The 26,700-nt window shown below is 46.8% G+C and overlaps 1 protein-coding gene across 2 annotated transcripts in view; it reads right to left on the reverse strand.

The window, feature by feature from the left end:
- Window positions 1–563: 563 nt before the first annotated feature.
- The window catches only part of TMEM201 (transmembrane protein 201), a 34,237-nt gene continuing 8,100 nt past the window's right edge, over window positions 564–26,700 (reverse strand). Inside the window, exons 2-12 of one of the 2 annotated variants that reach the window (XR_015695161.1) lie at window positions 24,958–25,078; window positions 22,674–22,868; window positions 20,845–21,021; window positions 19,867–20,255; window positions 17,841–18,044; window positions 7,180–7,397; window positions 6,380–6,451; window positions 5,752–6,030; window positions 3,688–3,807; window positions 2,341–3,031; window positions 564–1,017 (exon numbers count right to left, since the gene is read on the reverse strand). Coding sequence is in view for 1 of the 2 variants with exons in the window: in XM_087702415.1 (XP_087558541.1) it covers window positions 2,934–3,031; window positions 3,688–3,807; window positions 5,752–6,030; window positions 6,380–6,451; window positions 7,180–7,397; window positions 17,841–18,044; window positions 19,867–20,255; window positions 20,845–21,021; window positions 22,674–22,868; window positions 24,958–25,078 (1,873 nt within the window). In the remaining variant the exon portion in view is untranslated. Of the gene's footprint in view, window positions 3,032–3,687; window positions 3,808–5,751; window positions 6,031–6,379; window positions 6,452–7,179; window positions 7,398–17,840; window positions 18,045–19,866; window positions 20,256–20,844; window positions 21,022–22,673; window positions 22,869–24,957; window positions 25,079–26,700 lie in introns of both variants that reach the window. The other variant, XM_087702415.1, reaches the window with a different exon arrangement.

The following is a 26,700-nucleotide window of genomic DNA, read 5'->3' on the forward strand; positions in this document are numbered from 1 at the left end:
TTTGCTTTCTAAACCTCTCCTCCCTCTGTGATACAAGAACAAGACCTGGGCTTTCCCAGCAGCACGAAGCCGAGTCCCCACCCTGATAAACCCCTTTTATTTAATTTACAGTGAATTTCACTCCAGCAGTGTCTTTCCTCCTCTCCCAGTCTTTCAAGGTAGTTCACAACTACCGAACTTTATCAGGCTTGGAGAGTGGCCAGGCTGATAACTCTCAGATGCCGCAATACTTGGCAAGAATGCAGGAATGAACGAATGGCGTCCTGCAAGCTCCACTCTTATTCCCTCTGGGAGGGGCCATTCACCGTCCACCTGTGGCCTTCCTCCCAAGTCGCCCCTTGTTCCTTAGCTGCTCCCTTCATCTGGCAACTCCGTGCATGCGCACATCGGGAACAGGCTCCAGCTGTTCTTCTGCCTCACTGATGTCCGACTCCTGAAGGTAGCTGATAACTGTCATACGACTCCGGAACCTTCCCCAGACTCCAGGACTGGCCCATCTTCCTCCCCAACCTCCTCACTGTCCGAATCTGCTGTTGCTGGCGGGTCCACAACAGACTTAAAACTCAAGATGCAACGTCACTTTTATTCTCAACTGTTTTATAAAGAAAAATAACCTTCCAAACGCAGAACATAAAACATCTCAAGAGGGGAAACATAACAAGAGGGGGAAACGCCCTCTCCTTCGACACGAAATCTGAAACACCCCCGAAAGGCGGATTCGTCTCCGGCCCCCTTATGTATAAAATGAAATAAAAGATCCCGTCATTTTCTCCAACGGCCTTCCCATTGGTGGTGAAATTCAAGCCTCGCAGGAACACAGTGTATATTTGATTGTTCTTGTACATTCAGCAAGTAGCTAGTCCTCAGGGAGTTACCGCGACAGTTGCATGCCTTTGCGTGTAACAAAAGATGCAAAGATCCAGGGGGGAGAGGGACTGCTTCGACAGAAATACGGCAAATTGGAAAACAAACTCCTGGATGTGAAAAATAAACTTTTCCGTTGCCAAACGTTAAGACCTTATTCCCCAGGAGGAAAGGGAAAAAAAAAGAGACGGACATGAAATATACATTTAAAAAAACGTGTGTGTGTGGTTTTCCACCCCCCCACATCCCACCTAAAGTTTAAGAAAATAAGTTTGAAAACGGGCAACCCTTAAGACACACCTTAACACTGTGATCAAAGGAACACAGGTGTGACTTTTTAATAACTGTTTCCTAGCACCAAAAATACAGGCCTCTTGTTTGAGCTATTGTGTCGTCCCTGTGTATATTTCGCTGATTTTTTTTTTTAAAAAAGCTGCTTTCTTGCAACCCCCATGGGGGGAGAACCCCCCTTTTGAGAAATTTGCCCTACGAAGCAAAATTAAACGAGACGGATAGGGTGGTTTTAAAGAAAGCCTCTTTTAACACAACGTTTGAAATTTCTGGAAAACAAAAAAAAAATACTTTGAGAGAAGTTTCATGGGAGCTGGCAAGAGACCCAGGATGGGAAAAATTGGAAACTTTTTCAACCAGAGGGAACTTTGAGAAAGTTAACTGGATATCCTGCACCACCCCTGAGCCCATTGGCAATAAGACATTGAACGTCCCGCTTTCCAAGCCAGGATCACCGATGGATAAAGTTGTTGGGTCTTAATCTTGGCTAAAAAAATAAATAAATTAGAATTCCTCGGTTGCTAAAGAGGCAGGGGGAAAAAAAAAAGCTTTGAAGAGGTCTCTTTTTGTCACGCCCTTAAAAAAACAAGCAAAATCAGCCTTCTAACCCATGTTGCACAGCCGGCTAAGGCAGAAGAAGCATTCTTATCATTTTAGCCAGCCGAGGTGAGCCATTACGAGGAAGGTTGAAACTTGGGTGTTTAACGCAGGAAGTTACTTCCGGAGCCGAGTTTAAATTTTCTAAATTTCTAACACACCACCAGCTTTTCTCTGGCTGGAAAAGGAAAGGAAAAAAAGCCATCTGGTTTCATCTTTCTCCCTGAACTGCTAGTTTTCTACATGCAGGGGATTTTCTCCCGCAGCTGAAGTAACGAACTTCCAAATGCAAAAACCCAATTGAAGGAACCCAATTGGTTTGGGGAAAAAGCAGGATGTCATTAGAGGCCATTTAAGCATGGGGAAAAAAATAACAAAAAAAATATCACTTTAATTTGCACAGGTTTACTTCTCCTGATGCTAATAAAGATGTCAGCCCACTGACCCATTTCGCCCTGCGTGAAACTTCTCAAAAACTGTCTCCCTGGCCTTGAAAATTAATAAATTAAGAACAAAGATAGACACAAGTAACAGAGACTTTCTCCAAACGTCCCACATACATTTGACTTGAAAAGCAGTGAAACTGACCGGATCCTGAAAAGCAGTGAAACTGACCAGATCCTGAAAAGCAGTGAAACTGACTGGATCCTGGAAGTCAGCAACTTATCCAGCAACGCAAAGGGACTGTTTTTTTGCCCCTCCCCTCGGCCACAGAGAGATTAGGAAAAGAGAGGCCGGGGCTTGGAAGACCAAAGAGGATGGAGAGAAGGACTCTCCCAAAGTTCTTAAGTTCTCGCCGCGAGCCAGCATTTAACCACCATTCGAGGTTTGTGGCAGAAGGGCGGAACGCAACTGCAGCCCACTTCCAAACTCCATCTCTTCATCCCACATTCTGTACAAATTGGGGGAAACCAAGGGGGGGGAAAAAAAGTCAAGAGCGCTTCCCGATCCACCCAGGCTCTTCTCAGAAGATGGAGAAGCAGGCGAGGAATATCAGGGCAGCCACAGCGATCAGGAGAAACAGACCGGATCCCGCTGCCTGTGCGGGACGCGGCCATGCGACGGAGAAGGTCCTTGTGACGTCCGAGTCTCTTCTGTAAGCTCGTGATCTCCAGGACGAAAGGAAATGGGGAAGACCCTCCCCACTTTTTGGGGGGTGGGGTGGAGTGGGGAGCTGAGGCTCATCGCAACGTTTGGTAGAGATAAGCCGAGGTGAAGATGGCGTTGACTGTCAGGCTGACGGCCAGGAGACCTCGGAGAAGGAAGTTCCCAAAGCAGCCTAAGAAAGAAGGGAACCACGAGAGAGAGAAAAAGCGTTCGAGTTACCCTTTTGGTTTTCAAAAGCAACGTTTTAGGAAATGCTGTCTCTCCTTACAGAATAACAGAGCTGGAAGGGACCTTGGAGGTCATCTAGTCCAACCCCCCACCCTACACCGTTTCTGACAGAGGACAGTCCAGTCTCTTCTTGAAGGCCTCCAGGGATGAAGCCCCCACAACTTCCGAAGGCAACTTCTGTTCCATGGGTTGATGGTTCTCCATCAGAGACCTTGTAGGTCATCTAGTCTGACCCCCCTGCTCCAGCAGGAGAGCCTATTTCGTTTCTGACAAATGGTGGATAATTAGAACAGAATAACATCCAGAAGGGACCTTTGAGGTCTTCTAGTCTGACCCGCTACTCAAGCAGGAGAATAAATCTTGCTGAATAAAACTCCGCAGCGGTGACAGGAAGGGCATCTGGCCAGTAATAAACACTGCTAGCTCCGTTCAGTTGCTCAGACTCCACCCCGCAAGGAATGAGGGGGGGGGGGGTTCATTAAAGATGATGATGATTGGGGTCTTAAGTTGAGGACTTCACCTGTATTCTAATTTCTGGTTTGTCATCTTTGCCGCGGGGCGGGGGAAAGGGAGGGGAGCTTACGATAACGATCAACTCACCCTTCCAGCCTGAAGGTTCTTCTTTTGTGGTGGTGTCAACAACACAATTGGATGAGTGGGACGAACCCTCCGCTTTTTTCCCTGAATCCTCGGTGGAGACGCTGCTGGCCGCTGTCACATCTGTGGGGAAAGTCAAAAGTTGAACTGTCCATGGATCAAAACTCCCCCCTCCCTTTCATCCTTACACTCAACTCGACTTTTTCTTAAATTCTCACCCAATTGTGGACAAACCAAGTTAGGTAAAGGTTAAAGGTTCCCCCTTGCACACATGTGCTAGTCGTTCCCCACTCTAGGGGCGGTGCTCATCTCCGTTTCAAAGCCAAAGAGCCAATGCTGTCCGAAGACGTCTCCGTGGTCATGTGGCCGGTATGACTCAACTCCCGAAGGTGCACGGAATGCTGTTCCCTTCCGGTTCCAGCACAAAACCGTGTTCGACTAAACCGTGCTCGACGAAACCGCGTAGCTGATGTCATCAACAGTGCGACAACAGCGCGGAGACAAAAGCATGCTGTAAACCCTAACCCTAATCCTAACCCTTAATCTAACCCTAAACCTAACCCGTAACCTAACCCTAAAGCTAACCCTTAACCTAACCCTAAAGCTAACCCTAAACCTAACCCTAAACCTAACCCTTACCTTAACTTGAATCGGCTTGCTTTCAAAGCGCTATTTAAAGCGCTCTTCTTTCTCCGCACTCTCTGTTGTCGCCCTGTTGATGACGTCAGCGACGCGGTTTAATCGGGTGCGACTTAGTCGAGCGCGGTTTTGTCGTGCCACGTTCCCTTCCCATCAAAGGGGGTTCCTATTTTTCTACTTGCATTCTTTACATGCTTTCGAACTGCTAAGTTGGCAGAAGCTGGGACAAGTCACGGGAGCTCCCTCCGTTACACAGCGCTAGGGATTCAAACTGCCGAACTTTCTGATTGACAAGCTCAGTATCTTTTTTTTTTAAATAGTTTTTATTAAACATTTTTACCTTTAAAAACAGAAAGAAAAACACCCCAGAAAAAAAACAAAACATACATAATAATATAAAATAATTATACAGTGTCTTAGCCACTGAGCCACCCTTCAAACCAAGTTATCCATCCATAAATTTATCCAAATCTGGTTCGGGGGTGTGTGTGTGTCAACTGATTTTGAGCATCCTTCCAAAGATGAGATGTGTTTGAAATGCGACTGCTCCAAGCGCTAACCCGTAGGGCCAATAAATGCCCCCACGCCTTACAGAATGACAGAGTTGGAAGGGGCCTTGGAGGACCTCTAGTCTGACCCCCTCCCAGCCCCCTGCTCAAGCAGGAGACAAAAAGTCCGTAAAGATTCTCGTTCATCCAGATCAGGGTTTTTTCAAAGGTGCTTTTTTTTAAGGAGGCCACTGGACTTTCTTGTTTCTTTTTCTTTCTTTCGAAGACATTTCGCTTCTCATCCAGGAAGCTTCTTCAGCTCTGAAGAGTCGAAATTGAGAAGTGGATGAGAAGCGAAACTTCTTCAAAAGAAAGAAAAATTGGGATGAGGACCTCTGGAACGGTGTGGGAGTAGGAATGGATTTCCAGAGGGGAAAAAGAATTGCAGACTACAGGAACCATTTGCACCACTCGGAGTCTCGGAATAACGAACCAATGAAGCGAACTAATTGTCTCCTGTAAACTCCACTCCCCTTTCGCTCCTCTTTTATTCCCTCTGGGAGGGGCCATTCACCTTCCACCTGTGGCCTCACTCCCAAGTTGACCCTTGTTCCTTAGCTGTTCCCTTTGTCTGGCAACTCTGTGCATGTGTACACTGGGAACAGGCTCCAGCTGTTCTTCTGCCTCACTGATCTCCGACTCCAAAGGCAGCTGATAACTGGCATATGGCCTTGGCCCCCTCTCTGCCTCCGACACAGAGCCCTCATCCGAGCCTTCCCCAGACTCCAGGACCAACCCATCTTCCTCCCCAACCTCCTCACTGTCCGTATCTGTTGCCAGCTCCCACAACAATTACAGCCTTGCCGGACCCATGGGACTGCCCTTGGAGACTGTCCGGTATCTACATCTGGCTCTTCCCATGTCTCCAAAAGGAGCCTACCTGGTGGGCCATGCTCTCCGAAGTGTGTTTTTGGAAAGACGGACCGCTCCGAAGCGAACAGGCTGTTTTCCGAAGGGGCGAAATCTTCCCCGTGGTGGAGTTCGCTTTGTCCCCGGAAGAGCCGTAGCTGCTGCCCCTTCAGGTTCAGCCGAGCGGGGCTGATCAGAGGCCGGCGGAAGCGCAAGGAACTGGAACTGGAGGCCATGGAGCCGGCTACCGACGGTGCCGGCGAGGGCGCTGGCGAGGGCATGCAGCTTCCGGAAAGGACTGGGAAATATTCTAGAAGGTCAGAAAGAAGCCAAGAAAAACGGGCGTTAGAATCAGCCGCATCTCGATTCCGCGCAAAATAGATATTCAATATTTTGAGAAATTTGTGGGCTCAGGAGTTTCAGGGGGAGCAGGGCAGAAGCCCCCCCCAATCCAGCTGTGTTCTTGGCCATCACCGCACACCAAAGGGGTGTGTGGCTCCATTGTGGATGGGGGAGGGCCGACCTTCCCGGCCTGATTCTACACAGGCTAACGGAGGCTAACATCCGGATTCCAGGTGTGGCAAGAGGGGTAAAAAAGGGAAGTTCGTCCAAATGGGGGATGTGGAAGAGGAGAGGGGGACCCCACGCCCTCCGCTCACCTGATGCTGCCCAGTCCTTGGGGCAGGAGGCCTGCGAGGGCGGCCGACTTCCGCTGAACAGGTAGCCCGAATCTCAACACAGAAAACAAAAGATAGTTTTTAATCGTGATGGGTGGTCGGGGTAGGGTAACTGCGGCAAAGTTATTGTACGCACAAAGGGGGCAAAAAAGACGCAAGGAGACGGGACGATCAAGATGGCGGAATCTGACGAGGTGGCGCAGTGGCTAGAGAGCTACTTCTGCTGCCTGCCAGCTGCCTGCAATTTTGCAGTTCGAATCTAACAAGGCTCCAGGTTGACTCAGCCTTCCGTCCTTCCACGGTGGGTCAAACAAGGACCTGGATTGTTGGGGGCAAGAGGCTGACTCTGTAAAACCGCTTAGAGAGGGGAGTGGTGCGGTGGCCTAGAGACAGAGCTCTTGCCTCACAATCAGAAGGCTGTGTGTTCAATCCTAGGTAGAGCCAGATATTTTTCTCTCTGGGCACAATGAGAAGGTATCTGCAAGGGATGATGGAGTCATTCAGAGAAGATGATGATTGTGGTCTTAACTTGAGGACTATACCTGTAGTTAATTTTTAGTTTCCCATCTTTGTCGTGGGTTAGGGGGAGCTTAAGATAACGCTGAACTCACTCGACTATTTAACAAACTTTACACTAGTGAAGTAAATATCGGATTTAAAAAAGCTGGCTGTTCTGTCTTCAGCGAGGCCAAACACACAAAGGACTAGAAACTTGGAAAACTTGGAAAAGCCACCACCACCACCACTATACCAGCCAAAGTAAGGAAAGAAAACAAGCTTACCAGTCCTGGCCAGGGAAGGAATCGTGCCGAGCGAAAGGGCCCGATTCAGCCGCCCGGGGAGGGAAGAAGAGGACGTCCGACGCGGGGAGCAGAAAAGCCGCTGGTTCAACTGGAGGATACTGGGAGGGCTGGGGATGAAAGGGAGGGGAGGAGAGGGGTAGGCGAAGCTGAACTCGGCACTGCTGGGGAAGACGGCCGCTTGGTCTCCTGAAGAAAACCTGCAAGGGAGACACACACACACAACGTCGCAAGGGGGGGGCGCTTGCAATCGTTCGCCCCCTACCTTGCACAAAAGCTATTGGTCTTTTCTCCCCTTTCCCGCATTTGCTCAATAAACCAAAATCAAGTTTGTTTCCAGCAAATGGGGGGCTTCGTAGGGGGTTTCGCTCCAAGGCATTTTATGGAGTTCTGGATGTCCTCGTCTCTCTTTTACTATCTCTATTTTATTTATACAATCTCCCTAACAGTCATTCACTCTTGTAGCTTGTGGTTCTGCTTACATTTTAATAATAACGTTTTTTAAAATAATTTTGTTGTTTTAATTCAGTGCTGCATGCCTCCCGGCGTCCTTTTTTCTGAGACAGCGGAGGTTGTATAAATTTGATAAATAAGGTAAGGTAAAGGTTCCCCATGCACATATGTGCTAGTCGTTCCTGACTCTAGGGGGCATTGCTCATCTCCGTTTCAAAGCCAAAGAGCCAGCGCTGTCTGAAGACGTCTCTGCGGTCAGGTGGCTGGCATGACTTAATGCCCAAAGGCGCACGGAACGCTGTTCCCTTCCCACCAAAGGTGGTTCCTATTTTTCTACTTGCATTTTTTAATGTGCTTTCGAACTGCTAGGTTGGCAGAAGCTGGGAAAAGTCACGGGAGCTCACTCCGTTACGTGGCACTAGGAATTCGAACTGCCGACTGTTCTGATCGACAAACTGAGCATCTTAGCCACTGAGCCACCGAGTCCCTCTTGAAAATTTGATAAATAAATAAATACAATTGCAAATTAGTCTTCCTCTTTCTGTAAGGTTCTGTAGAATCCTGAAAAGATGGGAGTATGAGGCATTTTTGTTTTAGGGATGCATTTCTCAACCGAACAATTTTAAGGTGTGTGGACTTCAACTCCCAGGATTCCTCAGTGGCTGAGGGGAATTCTGGGAATTGAAGTCCACGCGTCTTGAGAGTTGCACAGATCGAGAAAAAGGATCTAAACCAGCTACATTCTGCCCAAAGCTTAAAAGCACCCAACTACAATTAGCCGAATTATTTGATTTATATCTTCTGTGTGCAAGGGAACGTTCAGTTCCCTTCCCACAAAGAGGTATGAATCTCCAGGCAGTTCATCCATCCTTGGTGAGAAAAATATACCAGTACTTTTATCGGAGTTAGTGCCGGAGAATTTGAATTAGAAAACGACCCCTTTTTTGGCTAATCGATAGGGATCTTATTCAAAAAGCAGGAATAGGAATGTGTGCATTTTTTTTCTTGTCCAAATACCACATGCCTTGTTTGGGAATTGGAAAAAAAACCAACAGCAGCTGATGTTTCTCCGATAAGAGTATCACATCAGTGCAAGAACAAGACAGAAAAAGGCGTGGCTGAAATGGCAATGAGAATTGGGGAAGGGGTTTGGAAGAGAGAGGGAAGAAAAGAGAAAGGGGGAAAAAGACGAAAGAAAGATTGAGAAAGAGAAAAAGAGAAAAAAAAGGGAGGGAGAGAGATTGATTGAGAAAGAGAGAAAGAAAAAGAGAAAGGGAAGGATAGAGAAAGAGGGAAAAAGAAAGGTAGGGAAAGAGAAAGATTGAGAGAGAGAAAGGAAGAAACAGAGAGAAACAGAAGGAAGGAGAGAAAGAGAAAAAAGGGAGGGAGGGAGAAAGGAAGGGTGGAAGAGAGAAAGATTGAGAGAAAGAAAGAGAAAGGAGAGGGAGAGAGAGAAAGGAGGGAGAAGAAAGAGAAAAGGAAAGAAGAGAAAGATTGAGAAAGAAAGAGAAAGAGAAAGAAAGAGAAGAAGAGGGAGAAAGAAAAAGAAAGGTAGGTAGGGAGAGAGAAAGAAAAAAAGAAAAAGGGAAGGAGAGAAAGAGAGGAAGAGAAAGAAAGAGAGATAAAGAGATCGAGAAAGAGAAAGAAAAGGAAGGAGAGAGGGAGAGAAAGAGGAAGAGAGAAAGGGAAAGGAAAAGAAAGGGAAGAAAAAGGGAGGGAGAAAGAGAAAAAAAGGGAGAGAGAAAGAAAGAGAAGAAAAACTCACGAAAGGTTGTGTCGGACCTGTGCCATTTTGTAAAAAAAAAAGCTTTGCAAAATAAAGGTGCTTTTTTTCCACCTGGATTTTAAATAAGACGCAGAGAGATTTTGTTTCAAGGGATGCTCCAGTGGATGGGAAGCATTTAAAAAAAAAAAAGGGGGGGGGGTTAGAAAGTGCCCGAACACAATGGGAAGAAAAACCTGGCAGACAAAAACACGCAGGGATGAGTCCTCCTCCACTCCGAGACAAAGAAACAGCCCCTCGCTTTAATCTGCATCCATCATCTCTTTCAAGGAATAAAGAAATAGAAACAAACTGGACCGAATCCCCTTGGCCGGCTCTCGTGCAAGAATGGCTTTGTCTCTCCATCCGGGCACTGCCCATTGGTCTGAGGGCTGGGCACATTTACATGGCTCCCTGCCATTGGCTGAGCCCAGACGGTGTTTGGGGAGGGGGCGGTTCACAGCTCCCGCGAGCAAGGGGATGGGGGGGGGAGTCACTGCGGCGGCTCGGGTACCAGCCAATCCCTGGACAGAGGCGGCTGATGGAGGGGAGGGGCACCAAAGGCATCATTTGAAGCTTGCTGGGTGGCAGGCGGGAGGAAGAGGAAGGCAGAAGAGGCTGAGGAAGGAAGGAGCAGGCTGGTACCCGATATGAACCATCTTAAGGAGGAAGCAACGGGGTGGGAGATCTTGGAAAGTTGGACCAGCCGTCAGCAAGGAGTATCAAACCTTCCCTTCCCCACCATCCAGTCAGAGCTGAGGAAGCTTCTTGGGAGGAGAAGCGAAATGTCTTCGAAGAAAAACTAGAATGTCCTGGGGGAAAAAGCACCTTTGGGACAACCTTAATCTGGAGGACTTGATGATCGCTGCAGGCTTCCGAACCAAAAGAAAATGTTCCCGATTTGTACCCCGTGATTCTGCTTAGCCACCTTCTCAACTCCTTCTCCTCCTCCGAAGCAGGCGCAAGAAGCCATGAGGACTGGGGACATGATTATAGTTTTGAGCTGAAAAAGCTATTGTTCGGAGTTCAGGTCTGGTGGGCTGAAGATGCCACAAAAAGGATCTGACTTATTTTGAAAACTTTAAAAGTAAAGCTTCCCCTCGCACACATGTGCTAGTCATTCCCGACTCTAGGGGGTGGTGTTCACCTCCGTTTCAAAGCCGAAGAGCCAGCGCTGTCCGAAGACGTCTCTGTGGTCCTGTGGCCGGCATGTCTCAACTCCCGAAGGCGCACGGAACGCTGTTTCCCTTCCCACCCAAGGTGGTTCCTATTTTTCTCCTTGCATTTTTACCTGCTTTCGAACTGCTAGGTTGGCAGAAGCTGGGACAAGTCACGGGAGCTCACTCCCGTTACGTGGCGCTAGGGATTCGAACCGGCGAACTGCTGACTGTTCTGATCGACAAGTTCAGCGTCTTAGCCACAGAGCCACCACGTCCCTGTCCCTTGAAAACTTTACACATCTCTAAATCTCTTGTTTGAATTAAGATCATGTGAAGTGTTAATACCACTTTATAAAGCCTTGGAATACGGCATCCAGTTTTGGTCGCCATGATGTAAAAAAGATGTGGAGACTCTAGAAAGAGTGCAGAGAAGAGCAACGAAGAGGATTAGGGGACTGGAAGCTAAAACATATGAAGAACGGTTGCAGGAACTGGGTATGTTTAGTTGAATTAAAAGAAGGACTAGTGGTGACATGATAGTAGTCTTCCAATATCTCAGGGGTTTGCCCCAAAGAAGAGGGAGTCAAGCTATTCTCCAAGGCACCTGAGGGCAGAACAAGAAGCAATGGGTGGAAACTAATCAAGGAGAGAAGCAACCTAGAACTGAGGAAAAATTTCCTGACGGTGACAATTAATCAGTGGAACAACTTGCCTCCAGAAGTTGTGAATGCCCCAACACTGGAGGCTTTTAAGAAGAGACTGGATAGCTATTTATATGAAATGGTATATAGGCTATCCTGCTTGAGCAGGGGGTCAGACTAGAAGACCTCCAGGGTCCCCTTCCAACTCTTGTTATTTTATGTTCTTTGGCGGTGGCCAACACAGTTTTTATATACCGATGCACCCCAAATTTTGCTTTTTTTGCAGGGGAAAAACCAGTCCTAGTTGAGCCATCCTGGAAAGACCTAAGAGGGCTTCTGGACTCCAAACACCATCGATGATCAGGGATGATGGAGATCGGAGTCCAAGAGTTCCAGGAAAAGCAGAGAGATTCCTCACGGCCCTGGTGAGAATTAACCAAATTCTTCTGAAGCCTGACATAAAACCATTAAAAACAAGAGATATCAGAAGGTAAATTTAGCTAAACCTGTAAACCAGGAAAGGAGGTGCGTAAGATTTTCTACGCTGTGTTTATCTGCACGGCCCGGGTTTGCTGATCATCCACAATCCTTCAGCTCCGGAGAAGGTGCTCAACCTATTTACGCTTTGCCAACAGCAGTTGGGGGAATCCCCTTAAAGGTAAAGTTTCCCCTTGCACATCTGTACTAGTCGTTCCTGACTCTAGGGGGCGGTGCTCATCTCCGTTTCAAAGCCGAAGAGCCAGCGCTGTCCGAAGACGTCTCCGTGGTCATGTGGCCGGCATGACTCAACTCCCGAAGACGCACAAAACGCTGTTCCCTTCCCACCAAAGGTGGTCCCCATTTTTCTACTTGCATTTTTACGTGCTGGGTTGGGAGAAGCTGGGATGAGTAACGGGCGTTCACTCCGTTACGCGGCGCTAGGGATTCAAACCGCCGAACTGCCGATCTCTCTGATCGACAAGCTCAGCGTCTTAGCCACTGCGTTCTTTGGGGATCACCTTAGAAAGTCTTCCCCCCCCTACTTTCCGTTACCAAGGAGGGAACGGCGAGCGTTTTTTATTGGAGCAAGCGTTATCCACCGTCGCGATATACAGCAAGTCAAAAAAAAAAAAAAGTCAATTGGAAAAGCAGTATGGTCAAAGCGCCTTTTATTTTCAACAATTAGTGTTAACAAAATCAGGCACAGGGATAAAATATTAAAAGTTAAATAATCATAGTTCAATCGTCAACATCATCATCGCGACGCCTGAAACATTTCCTAAAGCTTCAACAGGCCTTTAACCCAGTTGGCCAAGAAAAAATAATAATAATGAGGATCTTGGACAATCAACTAATTTTTCCCTAAGACGGAAACGATCCCGTTGAAAATCCGGAGGGGGGAGGGGGGGATGGAAAGGAAAATCCGATCAGCTTTAGTTAAATTGCTGAGCTGGTTTCAGATAGGTTTAAAAATAGTTTCTATCCTCCGGCTGTCAAGACTCTTAAACACAACCACAATCACTCCATGCACACGCGGAAACGTATTTCTAGTTTTTCTTTTTTCTTTGCTCCCCCCCACAAATTACTTGCACAGGGATTATGCTTTATGCTATTTATGTTGTTTGAATTTTTTGTCATGGATTGCAGCAGAGAGGCTAAAACCAATTTCGTTGGATGTGTGATGCACAACGACAATAAAGGCTAGACTCTGCTGCTCTGGCTGCCCGCTACATGGTGAAATAAACAGTTGAGCGGAGATGCGCGAGAAAAATCTAAAGAAAACCCGCAAACATGGTTGTTTTATTATTTCTGCGTCTCCGGCTCAGCTCCGAGAGAGAAAATTTAATTTAGATCTAGGCCTCCAAGCCCAAGTAACCATCATAACAGGGTTTGACCCCTTTTTTCAAGTTAAGTTATTCAGGAATGGAAAAAGAGCCAGAGATTCACATTTTTATCAGGGGTCCTTGGTGCTCTCTGAGCTTGCCTGTTTTCTTGCAGACGTTTCATTGCCCAAACTAGGTAACGGCATCAGTTGCGAGGGGAGTTACCTAGTTTGGATAATTATGAAACATCGGGAAGTAAACAAGCAAGGCCAGAGAGCAATAATGACTCTTCATGTCAACTCTGAGCGACAAATATCCTCCTTTTATTAGTATTATTTTTATCTCCCAGGTCCGAGCGGAGGAAATAAAACTCCCGTTTTGCTGGTGGGACCCGCTGAGAATTTGTCACGTTAAGAAATCAAAGCTTATTAAACTAAGTATAAAGATATCTGCTCCAGTTAAATATAAGTTGGTTATAATATCAGAGAATAAATAATCCTACATCCGTGATTCCCAAGATTTGATTCGCCTATCTTCTTCACAAGGTCGCTTTTTTTTTTCTCTCTTTAAACCAAAGCAAAAGATTAAAAATCAAAATTGGAGGAAGGATTGAAAAAAAAAAAAAACAAGAAGAAGAGAGAAAAAAAGCCTCCAGTCCCGGGAAGTCGCACTACAATTCCTATCAACCACTGCACTCCTGTGTGGGCAATTGATGGGAGCTGTAGTCCAACCCTGGAAAAGAGGCGGAGGAGAATTGCAAAACTCTTGAAGAGATGAAAAAGATATTAAAGGTATTAAAATGCACAAACACACAAACATGCCCAGGATTAAAAATAAGTCCTCGCTTCTTTAAAAACAAGCCAAGGTGAGTAGGTTAACAAAAAAAAAAAGAGGATTTTCTTATATTTTCTGTAAAAAACACCAGGTTTTTCCAGAAATTACAGGTCAGAAAGAGAGGCGAGAGGACCAGTTATGTGTGGGCTTTTGCAAGCTGTCTTCCCTTGGAAGTGCCCAAAGTCCACGTGTCAATTTAAGAAGTGGGGGAAAAATAAAATATGAAAAAGAAAACACCGCACCCTTCAAACCAAAGCCAACCCCAACATCCCCATGCAAACGTAAACGTACCCCATCTTTAGAACATGCAAAGAAGTGGCTTCGAGGGGAGGGGCTGCCGCCGTCGGGAGCTCAATAAAGCTCCTGCCAGGACTCTGGTTCGTATATCTTAATTAAGATCTATAGATATCTCCCCTTTCTGGCAGAAAGGGGCAGGGAGAAGGTCAGTCGTTAGGATCTCTTTGTAATTCATAGCTTTTTTTTTGCTGTGAATGGAGAAGAGGTTCAACATTAGCTGAGCCTTTACTCCGGCCAGTTTTCCGCGCTGCTTTTTTTTTGCAGCCTAGGCAGATTGCCTCCCCCCCCAGGACAAAGCTAAGCTATTTAAAAGCCAATCCGGGCGGGGAACATTCCCGAGGAACTTTCTTTATTACTATCTAAAATACCAGCTTCAATTTCGCAAAAGGCTCCCTTTCTTTTTTAACTGCGTCACAAGATGGCGATCTCGTAGCTTTTGTGTTTGATCTGACGCAGCTAGCTGACTCTACCCTCCTGAAGGCTTCTCCGTACTAATTGCTAAAAGATTATCTGAGGGTAGCACAGACTTTGATTTTTGGCTCGCTGGATTGCTTGTCTTTTAATTTTATTCTGGAATGGCTCCCAAACCTAAACAGAAGCGCCTTCTTAATAAGCCGCTACCCTTGTCTCCTACACCCTCCACGGGAGAATTGCTAACACAAGAATTCCTTCTCAAAACGCTTAATGATTTCAGACAGGAGATTAATCAACTGATTTCGGATTTATCTGATCAATTTGATGCCAAAATTGCTCAGGCAAAGCAGGATATGATCGGAGTAATGACAGTCATGACAGATTATATTGCTGAAACGGAGGACAAATTGGAACTTTTGGAAGAAACTAACCTTAATTTGATATCAAAAATTCAATCGTTAGAACAGGAAATTGAATCTGCACAAAAAGAACTTGTCAAATTAAATTATAACAAGACTGCCTTGGCCATACGTGTTAGAGGATTGCGTGAAAACCAACAGGAGAATTTGAAACAGACATTCTTTGAGGCTTTCAGCCGCTTGGTGGGAAGTCCGGGACTCAACTTTGATTGGCAGATTCAAAGAATTTACCGCCAGAATTCCTGGGTAGCAAAACAGCGACAGCTTCCGAGGGACATAATAATATACTTTACTACAAGGGAATCTAGAAATGAGATAACACAGAGGCTCTACGGAAAGAGGTTGAGAATTGACGGGGACGACTTGGTTGTTTTTAAGGAGATACCATTTCAAATGTTAAGAACAAGGAGACAGTATGCTTTCTTAACCGAAGAACTCAGAAACTCTCAGATTTCATATAGATGGGAAGTCCCAGCTGGTATTACAGTTACATTTGGCAACCAAAAACACCGCATTAACTCTGTCTGTGAAGCCCGAAAATTTTACTACGAGACCCTGAAGGCGGGACTTCCTGATTCATCCGGATCTGGGGAGAGACAGGGAGAAGGAGAAGACAAACAGTGAGACACGTGGCTACAAGGTGGAGCGTGTTGCTTTTCTCTTCCGGAAGGGCAGAAGACTAAAGAATAAAGACTAAGCGATGTTTTTAAAGCTTTATGATTTCCGTCTGGGATAAAATGGAAAAGTGGCATATTGATGATGAGACATGGAGACTGAAAGAAGCGTTGATGATTGGGGACATATATTGTACAGAAATTTTGTCTGAACTCTAACTTTAATTGCGCATGAACTATTCTTTCAGGCGAAGAGAGCGGATATTGTGATCTTTTTGAGTTGCGGTTTGGGACAAACGGAGTTGGGAGGTGCGTGGGAGAGGGAAGGGCAGCGAAAGTTTAATTAGATTACATGGGGCTAGAACGTAAGCTGATGTTTGTTTGAGTTGCTATATCAATATAAGGTTAAGAAAGTTTGGTCGGAGAATCTTCAGGAAAGTGGAGTAAATATAGGAGGAGCAATGAATGTGGATAAAATATATATGTGGATATGGATAAAGGCAGGGTGGAAGGTAAAAAATTTATATGTGGAGGTGGGTAAGGATAGAAAGGGAGGTGTTGGAAATGAAAAATGAAAGAAGTATTTGAGTTAATGGTGTTATAGAAAGGTTTGGATACTTGGATAAAAAAGAGATAAATTAAAGGTTTGAATAGATAGACAAAGCAAGGAGATTTTTAGTTGGGGAATTCTAATTGATCAACTTACCTGGCTCTAATACAGTTTGAAACCCTGCAAGTAGCAAAATAATCGAAATTTGGAATGAGTCACATTGATTAAGATTTATAGATAATGGGAAGCTGTGGTAACGTAGTGGGTTTATGACCCTTTTTGTTTCTTTCTCTTTTTTTTTGTGTGTGAGTGTGGGTGTTTTTTTTTTTATTTTTTATTTTTTTTTTTTTTTATTATTATTTTTCCTTTTTCTTTTTGGCTTTACTTTTATCTTACTTTCTTTTAAATTTTAAAGTTAGCTGGCCTTATTATACTTAAATGCTTGTTAAAGAATTATGCCGGGCATGGGACCTGCGAAGCCGTAAGGGGGTTAGGGAGGGGGGATTATAGGGGGGAGGGGGGAGGGTGGAATTACAGTTTCAATCCTTAGAACAATAAGAATTCACTTGTGTACTGTCGTTTTTTTTTTCTTTTTCTTTTTTTTCTTTTTCTACACCAAAGTGGGGAGAAGAGGGAAAGAGAAGGGAGAAGTAAAGAGGGAGTGAGAGGGAATGTAAGGAGGGTAAATGGAGGGAGGGGGAGATGTCTGAGGGGGAAGGGAAGTAGAAGAGGGGAATGTTGGAGGGGTGAAAGGAAAGTTGGAGGGGGAGAAGAGAGGGTGTATGGGGGAATGAAGTGTTATGTTGGGGGTTTTTTTTTTTTTTCTTTTTTCTTTGCACAGTATATAAGTGATTGTATAAAATGAAAATGAAAATGAAATAAAAATATTTAGACAAGAACATGCAAAGAAGTGCCAATTCAAACCAGGTTCAATCCACTTTTAACCGCGAAGCCTCCAAGTCCATTAAAAGATTTTTTTTTTGCCCAAGTTCCTGGGATGTCCATAGAATTCCTCTTCCAGTGGGTTTATTCATTCATCACTTCCCTTAAGGCAGGGATGGCGAACGTTTTCGGCACCGAGTGGCCAAACCGGAAGACGCGTTTCTGGAGATGCGGAAACTTGGAAGACCAGCTGGGCGAGTACGCATGCGCGTGGCACCTGGTCTTCTGGTTTCCAGCACATGCCAGCAAGCGGATGTTCGCGCATGCCGGAGTGCCAGAAACCCGAACATCAGCTGGCCGGCCTGCATGCGCGCACCAGAAACCAGAAGAGCAGCTGGCAATGGCACACGCCCCCATAGAGAAGGCTCCGCCATCACAACCTTAAGGGATTAAATTGCCTTCGACTCATTTTATCGACGTAATTTCTTTTTTGCTTTAAGCGAGACACCGCAACTACCCTAGTCAAAAATCAACCCGGCTCTCAAGACTGAAATGGGATCTTCGCAACCATCCGTTTCTCTCTCCCCAACCCTCCCTGCCCCATGGAAGTGAAGCCAAGCCGGCTCAACGAAGATGCCCCTCCCTCCCCCAGTAGCTGCCTAAGAGGAAGTGAGGAAGAGGAGGAAGGAAGAGGAAAAAAGCTGAGATGGGAAGAGCGAAGATGAAGCCACGGGGGGAAATCTGAAGGCGTTTCAGGCACTTCAACCCCCCCCCCCACTCCACCCGCCCGCCAAAGTCACTGCCGAGGCTCTGACCTTCGGGGCCGAGGTTTCCACTGACCCCCGGGCTTCCGCGTGGCCACGGCGGCTGCGAATCCCACCAAGCAGCACAGGGAGGTGGTACTGAACTTGGCGGTCTCCACCCAGCTGGGGATGTCCACCTGCAGATACCTCTCTACCAAGTGGAAGCCCATCAGCAGCAGCCACAGGAAAGCAGCAAAGGCGTCGATGCGTCGGAGCCTGGAAGGCAGAAAAGAGCGGGTCAGTTTTTGGGATAACCTGAAGGAAGACACCCTCGCACCGGTGTTTGTGTGTTCTGAGCGAGGCTTCCCAAGAGTAGGAATCAGACTCCTTGTCCTGACAAAAACCCCTTTTATTCATTTGCTGTGAATTCTGCTCATTCACATCCAGCCAAGTCTTTTGAGGGAGGATTTACGGTCACAGACCTTATCTAGCTTGGAGAGCTGCCAGGCCGATATTTGCAGAATTTGGCAAGGAGCCTCGGAGAGTCAGGAACCAATGAAGCGAACTAATGGTCTCCTGCAAACTCCACTCCCCTTTCATTTCCTCTGGAAGGGGCCATTCATCGTCCTCCTGTGGCCTTCCTCCCAAGTCGACCCCTTATTCCTTAGCTGCTCCCTTCGTCTGGCAACTCTGCGCATGCACACACTGGGAACAGGCTCCAGCTGTCCTTCTGCCTCACTGATGTCTGACTCTGAAGGCAGCTGATAACTGTCAGACAGCTCTGGCCCCCTCTCTGCCTCAGACACAGAGCCCTCATCCGAGCCTCCCCCAGACTCCAGGACTGGCCCAAGTTCCTTCCCAACCTCCTCACTGTCCCAATCTGTTGCCAGCTTTGATGGCGGGCCACAACACTGTGTCTGTGTGGGTGTTGAGGACAGGGGGAGTTAATCCTCGATTGATAACAATCTGCTTAACAACTGTTCGGAGTTAGGAACTGAAAAACTGAAAAATTTGTTTGCAACCAGTCCTCGCACTTATGACTGATGCATTCCAAGAAGAACCCCAAAAAGGAAGATTCTACTGAATTGGTTTTACCTTCGGCCAATCCCCCTTCAAAACCTCTAGATCAGGGGGTATCAAACTCAAGGTACTGGCGTCAGGCCTGGAAGCCATCTTTTAAATTTGGGCCTTCAGGCCTGCCACCTTTTCTACTGTGGCGAAATGGGAGCGGGGGATTATATGGAGTATGGGAGATATATAGTCAAAATAACATTCCTTTCTCAGAGAGTGGGCGGAGTGCTTAGATCTCATCTGCAGGGCCGGCTTGAAAATATTAAAGGACTGACTCGCGGTGCTTCTGCCAAATGAAAACAGGCCATAAGGGGTGGGGGGCCTGACGTGGCCACATGGCCCATTTTCGGCCGGCAGTGCTGCAGAAGGACGTGAGCCCCCAACCACCACACCCTGTTTTGGCCGGTGGGGTGCTGCAGAAGGCGTCCGTCTTGTCTCCCCACTGGCCCATGGACGAGAACTACAGGGCCTTGATGAAATCCAGTTTGACACCCTGCTCTAGAGCTTTTATGAACAATTTGTTTCCTCCCACCCCCCTTTCTTTAATCCTCATCCCTTTTTTCCCCTTGCCTGCTGTTGCCTCCAGAATATACCTTTCCAAAGCAAAGACTGCCTGTGTTTACCGCTCATTGGCCGGAAGCGTTGTAAATTTAACCTTCTCCACGGCTCAATTTTTTGCATCTCTACACCGGTGTCTAAGGTTCAAGGGTTTTGTTGCGTGCTGCAATTCTGCTTGGGAATCGCCGGTCGGCTCCACAGTGGATAGGGCTTTTGGTTAGGACAGGTAGAGGAAAAAGGACGTCGGGCTAGGAGGAGACTCTATGGTGGGGAAAGTGGACTTCCGGTCGGCTCCAGAATTGAACGGGGTGGGAGGATGGAGCTTCCAGCTTTGTCTCCCAAACCCTTGCCCTGGGAGATCTAAACGCCCCTACAACATGCTGGGTTATCGAGAGTTTGCATCGCAATCGCGGGCCCTTGGCTTCCTCCGTCTCCCAAAGTCCTTCACGCAGACCGCCCCTCATCGTACCTGATCCGTCCTCCCAGCAACATAGCCAGGAGGCAAGTGGACAGCCCCAGGACGACCACAGCCGTTTGATGGTTCTTCCCGTAGATCCAGGCGGCTTCCAGCATCTCCATGGCTTGCGCTGAGAGAGACTGGATCGCCTCCTGCCAGTCCATCGATTCCAGGAGGGAGCCGTTACGCGGCAGAATCGCCGGCGGGGGTGGCCCGGTCTTGTTCTTTGACAGACCTGGGCTTGGCGGAAGCGGCGATGTCGCAGAGCCCGAGAAAAACGGGTCTCCTGACCCGTAGAGCGCCATCACCACAAGAGTGGCGCAACTGAGGAAGGCTAGAATCCTCAGCAGGATCACTCGCAGAGGGGTGGTATTGCCCACAGAAGCCGAAGCATAAAAACTCTACGGGGGGGAAAAAAATGAAACTTCAGACAACACAGTTCTGGTGTACGTTTTCAAAAATAAAACAACCATTTGACCAGGATGTCTCCTGCCTTGAGCAGGGGCTGGACTAGAAGACCTCTCAGGTCCCTTTCAGCTCTAAGAGTCTATGTTCCATCTTGGCGTGACCAATTTCTGGGAAACGTTTAAAGAGAACGGGACAGAAGGAAGGACCTCCCTCTCTCATCATCATCATTTAACGACCCCATCATCCCTTGCGGGGTGGACTCTGGGCAACTGAATGAAGACGTGTTTTTTTTTTTTGGCCAGATGCCCTCCTGTTGCCAATGAGGAGTTTTGTTCAGCAGATATATTCTCATTGTGCCCAGAGAGAGAAAAATCTGCTTCTACTTAGGATCAAACTCACAGCCTCCTGATTGCGAGGAGAGAGCTCTACTACCTCTAGGCCACCACACCTCCCTCCCTCCCTCTTTCTCTCTCCCTCTCTAAAAAAAAAGGGATTCAGCGTCTTCTCTGCACCAAATCAAGGGGGAGGGGTGCTTTGTGGTCCCGGAAGACGGAGCCGAGACGGGTGGTCACCTCTTCATACCTGCATGTAACTCTTGTCGCTTTTCCGGCTGTTGAAATGGTGCCGGAGGAGGAGGGCTCGAAGCTGGCGGTTTTGATACTTGATATAATATTCGACGGCGGCTTGACAGGGCCGGCAGAGTTTATAGGTCTGCTCCAAGTGGTGTTTATATACTTCGATTTCTTCATCGTATTTGCCCTGCCCCAAAAGAGAGAAATTGGAATGAAGAATCTGATTGAGTGTTGTGGCCTATCAGCCGCCGGCCCCTCCAGCAGCTGAATCGGAGGAGGAGGAAGAGGTATGGGAGACAGGGTCAGCATCGAGGCAACCTGAGGGAATGGAGCTGTCAGCGAGAGAGAGAGAGAGAGAGAAGGGGAGGGAGAGGGAGGGAGACAGTGAGACGGAGGCGGAGCCTGGGCCGTCCGTCAGCCCTCAGATGGAGTGTCCACAGCCCCCAGGTCTGGAGGTCGCTGATGAGGAAGGAGGAACAGCGAGGAACAACAGAGGAACAACAGAGAGGAGAGCAGTGGAAATCTATGGGCCGGTCCTTGGGACAGAAGAGCCATTGCTGCTAGCGGAGCCCCACCCTAACTCTGGGGATAAAAGGCAGAGGAGAGGAGAGGAGTGGAAATCTATGGGCCGGTTCTTGGGACGGAAGAGCCATCGCTGCTAGCAAAGCCCCACTCTAGCTCTGGGGATAAAAGGCAAGGGGCGGAGATGAATAGATGTGGCAGACAACTATTCATCTTCTGGCCAGACGGACTTGTTAGCCTGCCATGAAAAGAGAGACTTTTTCCCAGGGCTGCCGGCGTGCCTAATAAAGGAATCTTTAAGTTCACTTCAGAGGGTTTGTTGTTTTTGGGGAGCTGGGTCAGAACAAATAGGTTGTCAGGTTTTTGAAAGATGCCCTAATTAATTCATGAGACTCGAGCCAAGTTTCAAAAGAAATCCAGTCCTTTATTAGGAACACCATTTCGGCAATACCCCACTGCAGTCAGATCTGACCTCATTTAAATTATGGCTGAACTTTGCCCCTGTTTCTTCCCGCCCCTCAGTCTGTGTCATGAATCACATTCTCCAATGAGGTGCCCGCCTCTCAAGCCTGCTGTACTAATCTGAGATCCGACAGCAAATGCTTTATGAGTTGAAATAGGGTCCATTTAGGAGACCAGTAACGGCTATCACTGCAGGTGGATGAACAATTACAGAGCAAATTCAGTTAAACTAAGCCCTCTTTACTACCCATACAAGTAATCCTCGACTTACAACAGTTCATTTAAGGACCGTTCAAAATTACAACGGCATTGGAAAGAAGTGACTCAAGTGACTTTCAAACTTACAACTTGGCCACGTGATCAAAATTCGGATGCTTGGCAATTGGTTCATATTTATGACAGTCGCAATGTCCTGGGGTCACACGTGACCCGCTTTTACCGACCTTCCAACGTGCCAAGTCCATGGGGAAATCCGGATTCACTTAACAACCGTGTTACCAATTCATTGATTCATTGAACAACAAGGGATAGCGTAAAAGGGGGCAAAACTCATTTAACAAGCGTTTCACTTAGCAATGTTCAGTTTCAGGCTCAATTATAGTGGTAACGCGAGGACTACCTGTGTTTTTTAGGCAACTGGAAGATGTAACTGTGTAGGGAGACAGCAGGGAAGCCCATCACAAAAATAGCGGTACAGAAAGGGGCATGAGCCCCGTTTGCGTACTTTTGGAAGAGGACAGGCCAGAAGTAAACAATGCACCCATTTTACACATGAGCAAGACTGAGGCCAGGGGCAAAATCAGCCAGGGGAAGGGATTTTCGTTCGCTGTCCCGCGGGGGAGGGCTCCCCCCTACCTCTTCTCGGGGGGTGAAGGACGCCAGTTGCTTAATCTTCACGGTCTGGTGGTTGTTACACTTCTTACAAAGAAGAACTTGGCTGCTGACCCACTGTTGGGGCTTGGTGCGATCGTAAAAGGCCTCCGCCCCAGACACGACATGATTTAGATTCTCCATGTATTGAGCTGGGATGGGCTTGTTGTAATCTCCATTCTAAGCGGGACGAAAAAAAAAAGAAAGGAAGATTGTAACAAATCAGTTTTAACCGCCTTCAAAACCTCCACACCTGTGATGGTGAACGCATGGCATACGCCTTGCCTGTTTCTCTTCTAGACTTCTGGCATGCATGCGCACACGGTGATCAGCTGTCTTTTGCGTGCGTGGCAGTGCTGAAAACCGGTGTGCACATGCGGGCCGGCCAGCTGATTGTCAGCTGCGCATGCACGCCAATAACCCAAAAGTTTGGCTTTTCCAGAGCGTGATCCCTTGGCGTGTGTGGCGGAGTCAAAAAACGGCACACAGTTGCGCTAGAATCCAGAAGTTCAGCTTTTCTGGAGCGCGGCCCTGGCGGGCGAGCGGGCATGCATGGGCATGATGTTTCTGTACCTTTTATGAACAAATGCCGGGGCGGATAAAAATCATTTTTTTTCTAAAAAAAATGAATTTTTAAAATTTAAATCGGATATTTTTTAAATTTTAAAATCTTAAATCGGATTTTTTTAAATCAAATTTATTTCAATAAATGCTTTTGGAATAAAAAAACCTACCTAAAGATAGTTTTCTATTTAAGATACACTAATAATTTCGTTTACTCAGCATGGAATGGAGCTTAGTTAGGTAGCACGAGGCTGTGTATATTCTGCAATATTTAAATTTTTGGGGTAAACTCATTCAATGAATCCAAGCTCTGCCAGCTGAGATAACATGCACTGCGTTGATGCATTCACGCAATTTCACAGTAAGAGATACAATCATAAAACGAAGTTCAGGAACATTGCTTTATCTCAATTGTTTTGCAAATCTAAGTTCACTACAAACTCTATGATTGTTTGAAGAGAAAGGCATCTGTGCCACCAGGCTCTAAGTGTGAGGAGGGAGGGCAAGCAGTAAAAAAGAAAATGAAGCCTTCTAAGCAGCTTATAAATATAATATTTGTCCCATTAAAGCGAATGGGACTGCCGTTGAAATCGAGTGGATTTAAATCAAGCCTTTTTATTAGCGATTTAAACTGTGATTTAAGTTGACTTGACTTAAATCAAATCCACTGTGCAAATTTGCAAGCAAGGACTGCCCTGTTCCTCACTGGAACTTTTGTAAAATTTAGCTTCTCCAAGGCTCAATTTTAGCTTCTCTGCACCAATATCTAGGGTTCAAATCTTTGCATCCTGCTGTCGTTAGTTTTGGGAGGCATTGAGGCCAAAATGCAAGATTAATTAAACATCCCTAAATACACACAGCTATTAGGGATGTGGTGGCTCAGTGGCTAAGACGCCGAGCTTGTCGATCAGAAAGATTGGCAGTTCGGCGGTTCGAATCCCTAGCGCCACGTAACGGAGTGAGCTCCCGTGACTTGTCCCAGCTTCTGCCAACTTGGCAGTTCGAAAGGTCGTAAAAAATGCAAGTAGAAAAATAGGGACCACCTTTGGTGGGAAGGGACCAGCGTTCCATGGGCCTTCGGGGTTGAATCATGCCGGCCACATGACCACGGAGACGTCTTCGGACGGTGCTGGCTCTTCGGCTTTGAAAAAGAGATGAACACCTCCCCCTAGAGTCGGGAACGACTAGCATATATGTGCGAGGGGAACCTTTGCCTTTGTCCCTGCAAAGGGACAGAAGGTGGAATTTCTCCTGGAGAAATAATTTGGAGATCTACAGTTGCAAAAATCTTGAATTTTGTTTCACTTCCAAGAGCAGAAAGAGAGACTTTTAAATACACAGCTATGTTTTTGCTTGGATTGGGGTGAGGAAGTGTCCCCTGAATTTCGTTAATCCTTTTCAATTAATCAGGGTCAATATGAATAGGCACGTTTGCTTCAAAAGTATTCATTTTATAGCTAGGGGATGTTTCATATTAATTAATTTATCTCCGTTTTTCTATGGCGTTTAGGATTCGATCTTATTCACAACAGAGCAAAATTAGTACACCTGCGTACGTCTCCTGGTTTTGTCAAATCAAACTAATTTAGATTAATTAAAACTCTTTTTAACGTTGCAAAAGGGCAGAAATGTTGATGGACACAGGACACCAGCCCGCTGGGACCCCAAAGAGGGAACTCCCCACCCGGAGCAACGCCAGTCCCACCTCTTCAAATCCGTTGTACTGCTCACAATTCGGACAATCCCAGCAATTGCGATTCCCATATGGCACCACGGTGTCCTGGTTACAAAACCAGCAGTTGACCGTCGTGTGGGTGGGCTTCGGCCTGTGGGTTGGGGGGAGAGCGGGAAGCAGGAACGAGAAATCAAGAGCCATTAAAAAAAAAGATAGATGGACAATCGGTCCCCAACTTTGGACAATTCTGACCCCGTTTCCCCGAAAATAAGACCTCCCTGGATAATAAACCCAATTGGGCTTTTGAGCGCATGCGCTAAAATAAGCCCTCCCCAAAAAGCAGCAGCCAATGAGGTAACCACGCTTGCCGCCTCCTGCACCTCACAAATAATAAGACCTCCCCAAAAATAAGGCCAAGTGCTTATTTTCGGGGGTCAAAAGAAAATAAGACCCTGTCATATTTTCAGGGGAACATGGCACCGTATTTTTTGAATTATAAGAGGCACCTGACTACAAGACGCATCTAAATTTAGAAGAGGAAAACAACAACAAAAAAGGTTTTTGGCCTCCGCATGCCACATTTTCAGCCCTTTTGGGGGACTTTTTCCCAGCCCTCTTCTGGTCTTTTTTCTACCCATTTTCAAAGCTTTTTTGGCCTATTTTTGAGGGTCTTTTTTTTAGCCCATTTTCAAGGCTTTTTGGGGGGAAATGGCCCAGAAAAAAACCTCAAAAACGACCTGAAAAAAGCCTCAAAAACAGCCCCCCAAAAAGCCTCAAAAACAGCCCCCCCAAAAGCCTCAAAAATGGGGCGCTCAGAGGCCCCAAAATGGCCGTTGGGTGGGCGGGGCTTCAGCAATATTCGGTCTATAAGACACACAGACATTTTCACCCCCTTTGGGGAGACATAGTTTTGCATCATATAGTCCGAAAAATACAGTAGTTGTTTCTCCAGCTTCACACCCATATTTTAAATCACAATGTTTGCACAAAGAAGGGGTATGCCATGGTCCTTCCGTTGGGGTTGGGTCTCACAAGCAGGGCCCAATCCCTATTTTGTTCATGTCCCACCCCTTAAACTGGACTCCATTTTAACCTATGGGACCCATCGCCCACCACAGGTTGAACCTTTTGCTCCAAAAATGGCACAAAGGCATTCTGGAAGGCCCATGGGCTGGAGAGGATGGAGAGAAGCCATGTGCTGGTTGCTTAGTAACCCTGCCACTTCCTGCCTGCTTCAGAAGAAGCTGTGGGTTTTTTTTGCTGGTTGCCTAGTAACCCTGCCACTTCCTGCCTGCTTCTTCAGAAGGGGTTTCCGTTGCCGGGCAACGGAAGCATCTTGGGGTCACCTAGCAACGGTGTCATTAGGCTGGTCCAACAGGCAGCACCCCTCCCCACCCCAATATAAGAAGTTTTTCTTCCTACTGTCTGCCCAAAAGCGTAAAATAAGATAAAATAATAACATATAAAATAAAATAAAAATAAAATATATAATAAAATAGGAAGCCATTTTCCCCCTTTCTGGATTAGACTGAGGGAGAAGAGAAAAAAAGTGATGTCTGGGGAGGGAACCCCCCCCAAATAAAAATCTAATATGAACACTTGTGCATCGCATGTGACCAGCTGCTAGGACTAATTAAATAGAGGGTAGGGGGATGTGGCAGCCCAATTCCCCCCCCCATGAAAATTGCAGAACTGGCATCCAGCTATGGGGAAGCCTATTTCCCCTAGAGACCAGGATTGGATATCAGCACCTGTTGGACTTCTGCCTAACAG

This window comes from Thamnophis sirtalis, unplaced genomic scaffold (genome assembly GCF_051295495.1).
Source record: "Thamnophis sirtalis isolate CommonGarterSnake01/CBP01778 unplaced genomic scaffold, rThaSir2_p1.2 scaffold_15, whole genome shotgun sequence".
In the NCBI taxonomy this organism is placed as follows: domain Eukaryota; kingdom Metazoa; phylum Chordata; class Lepidosauria; order Squamata; family Natricidae; genus Thamnophis; species Thamnophis sirtalis.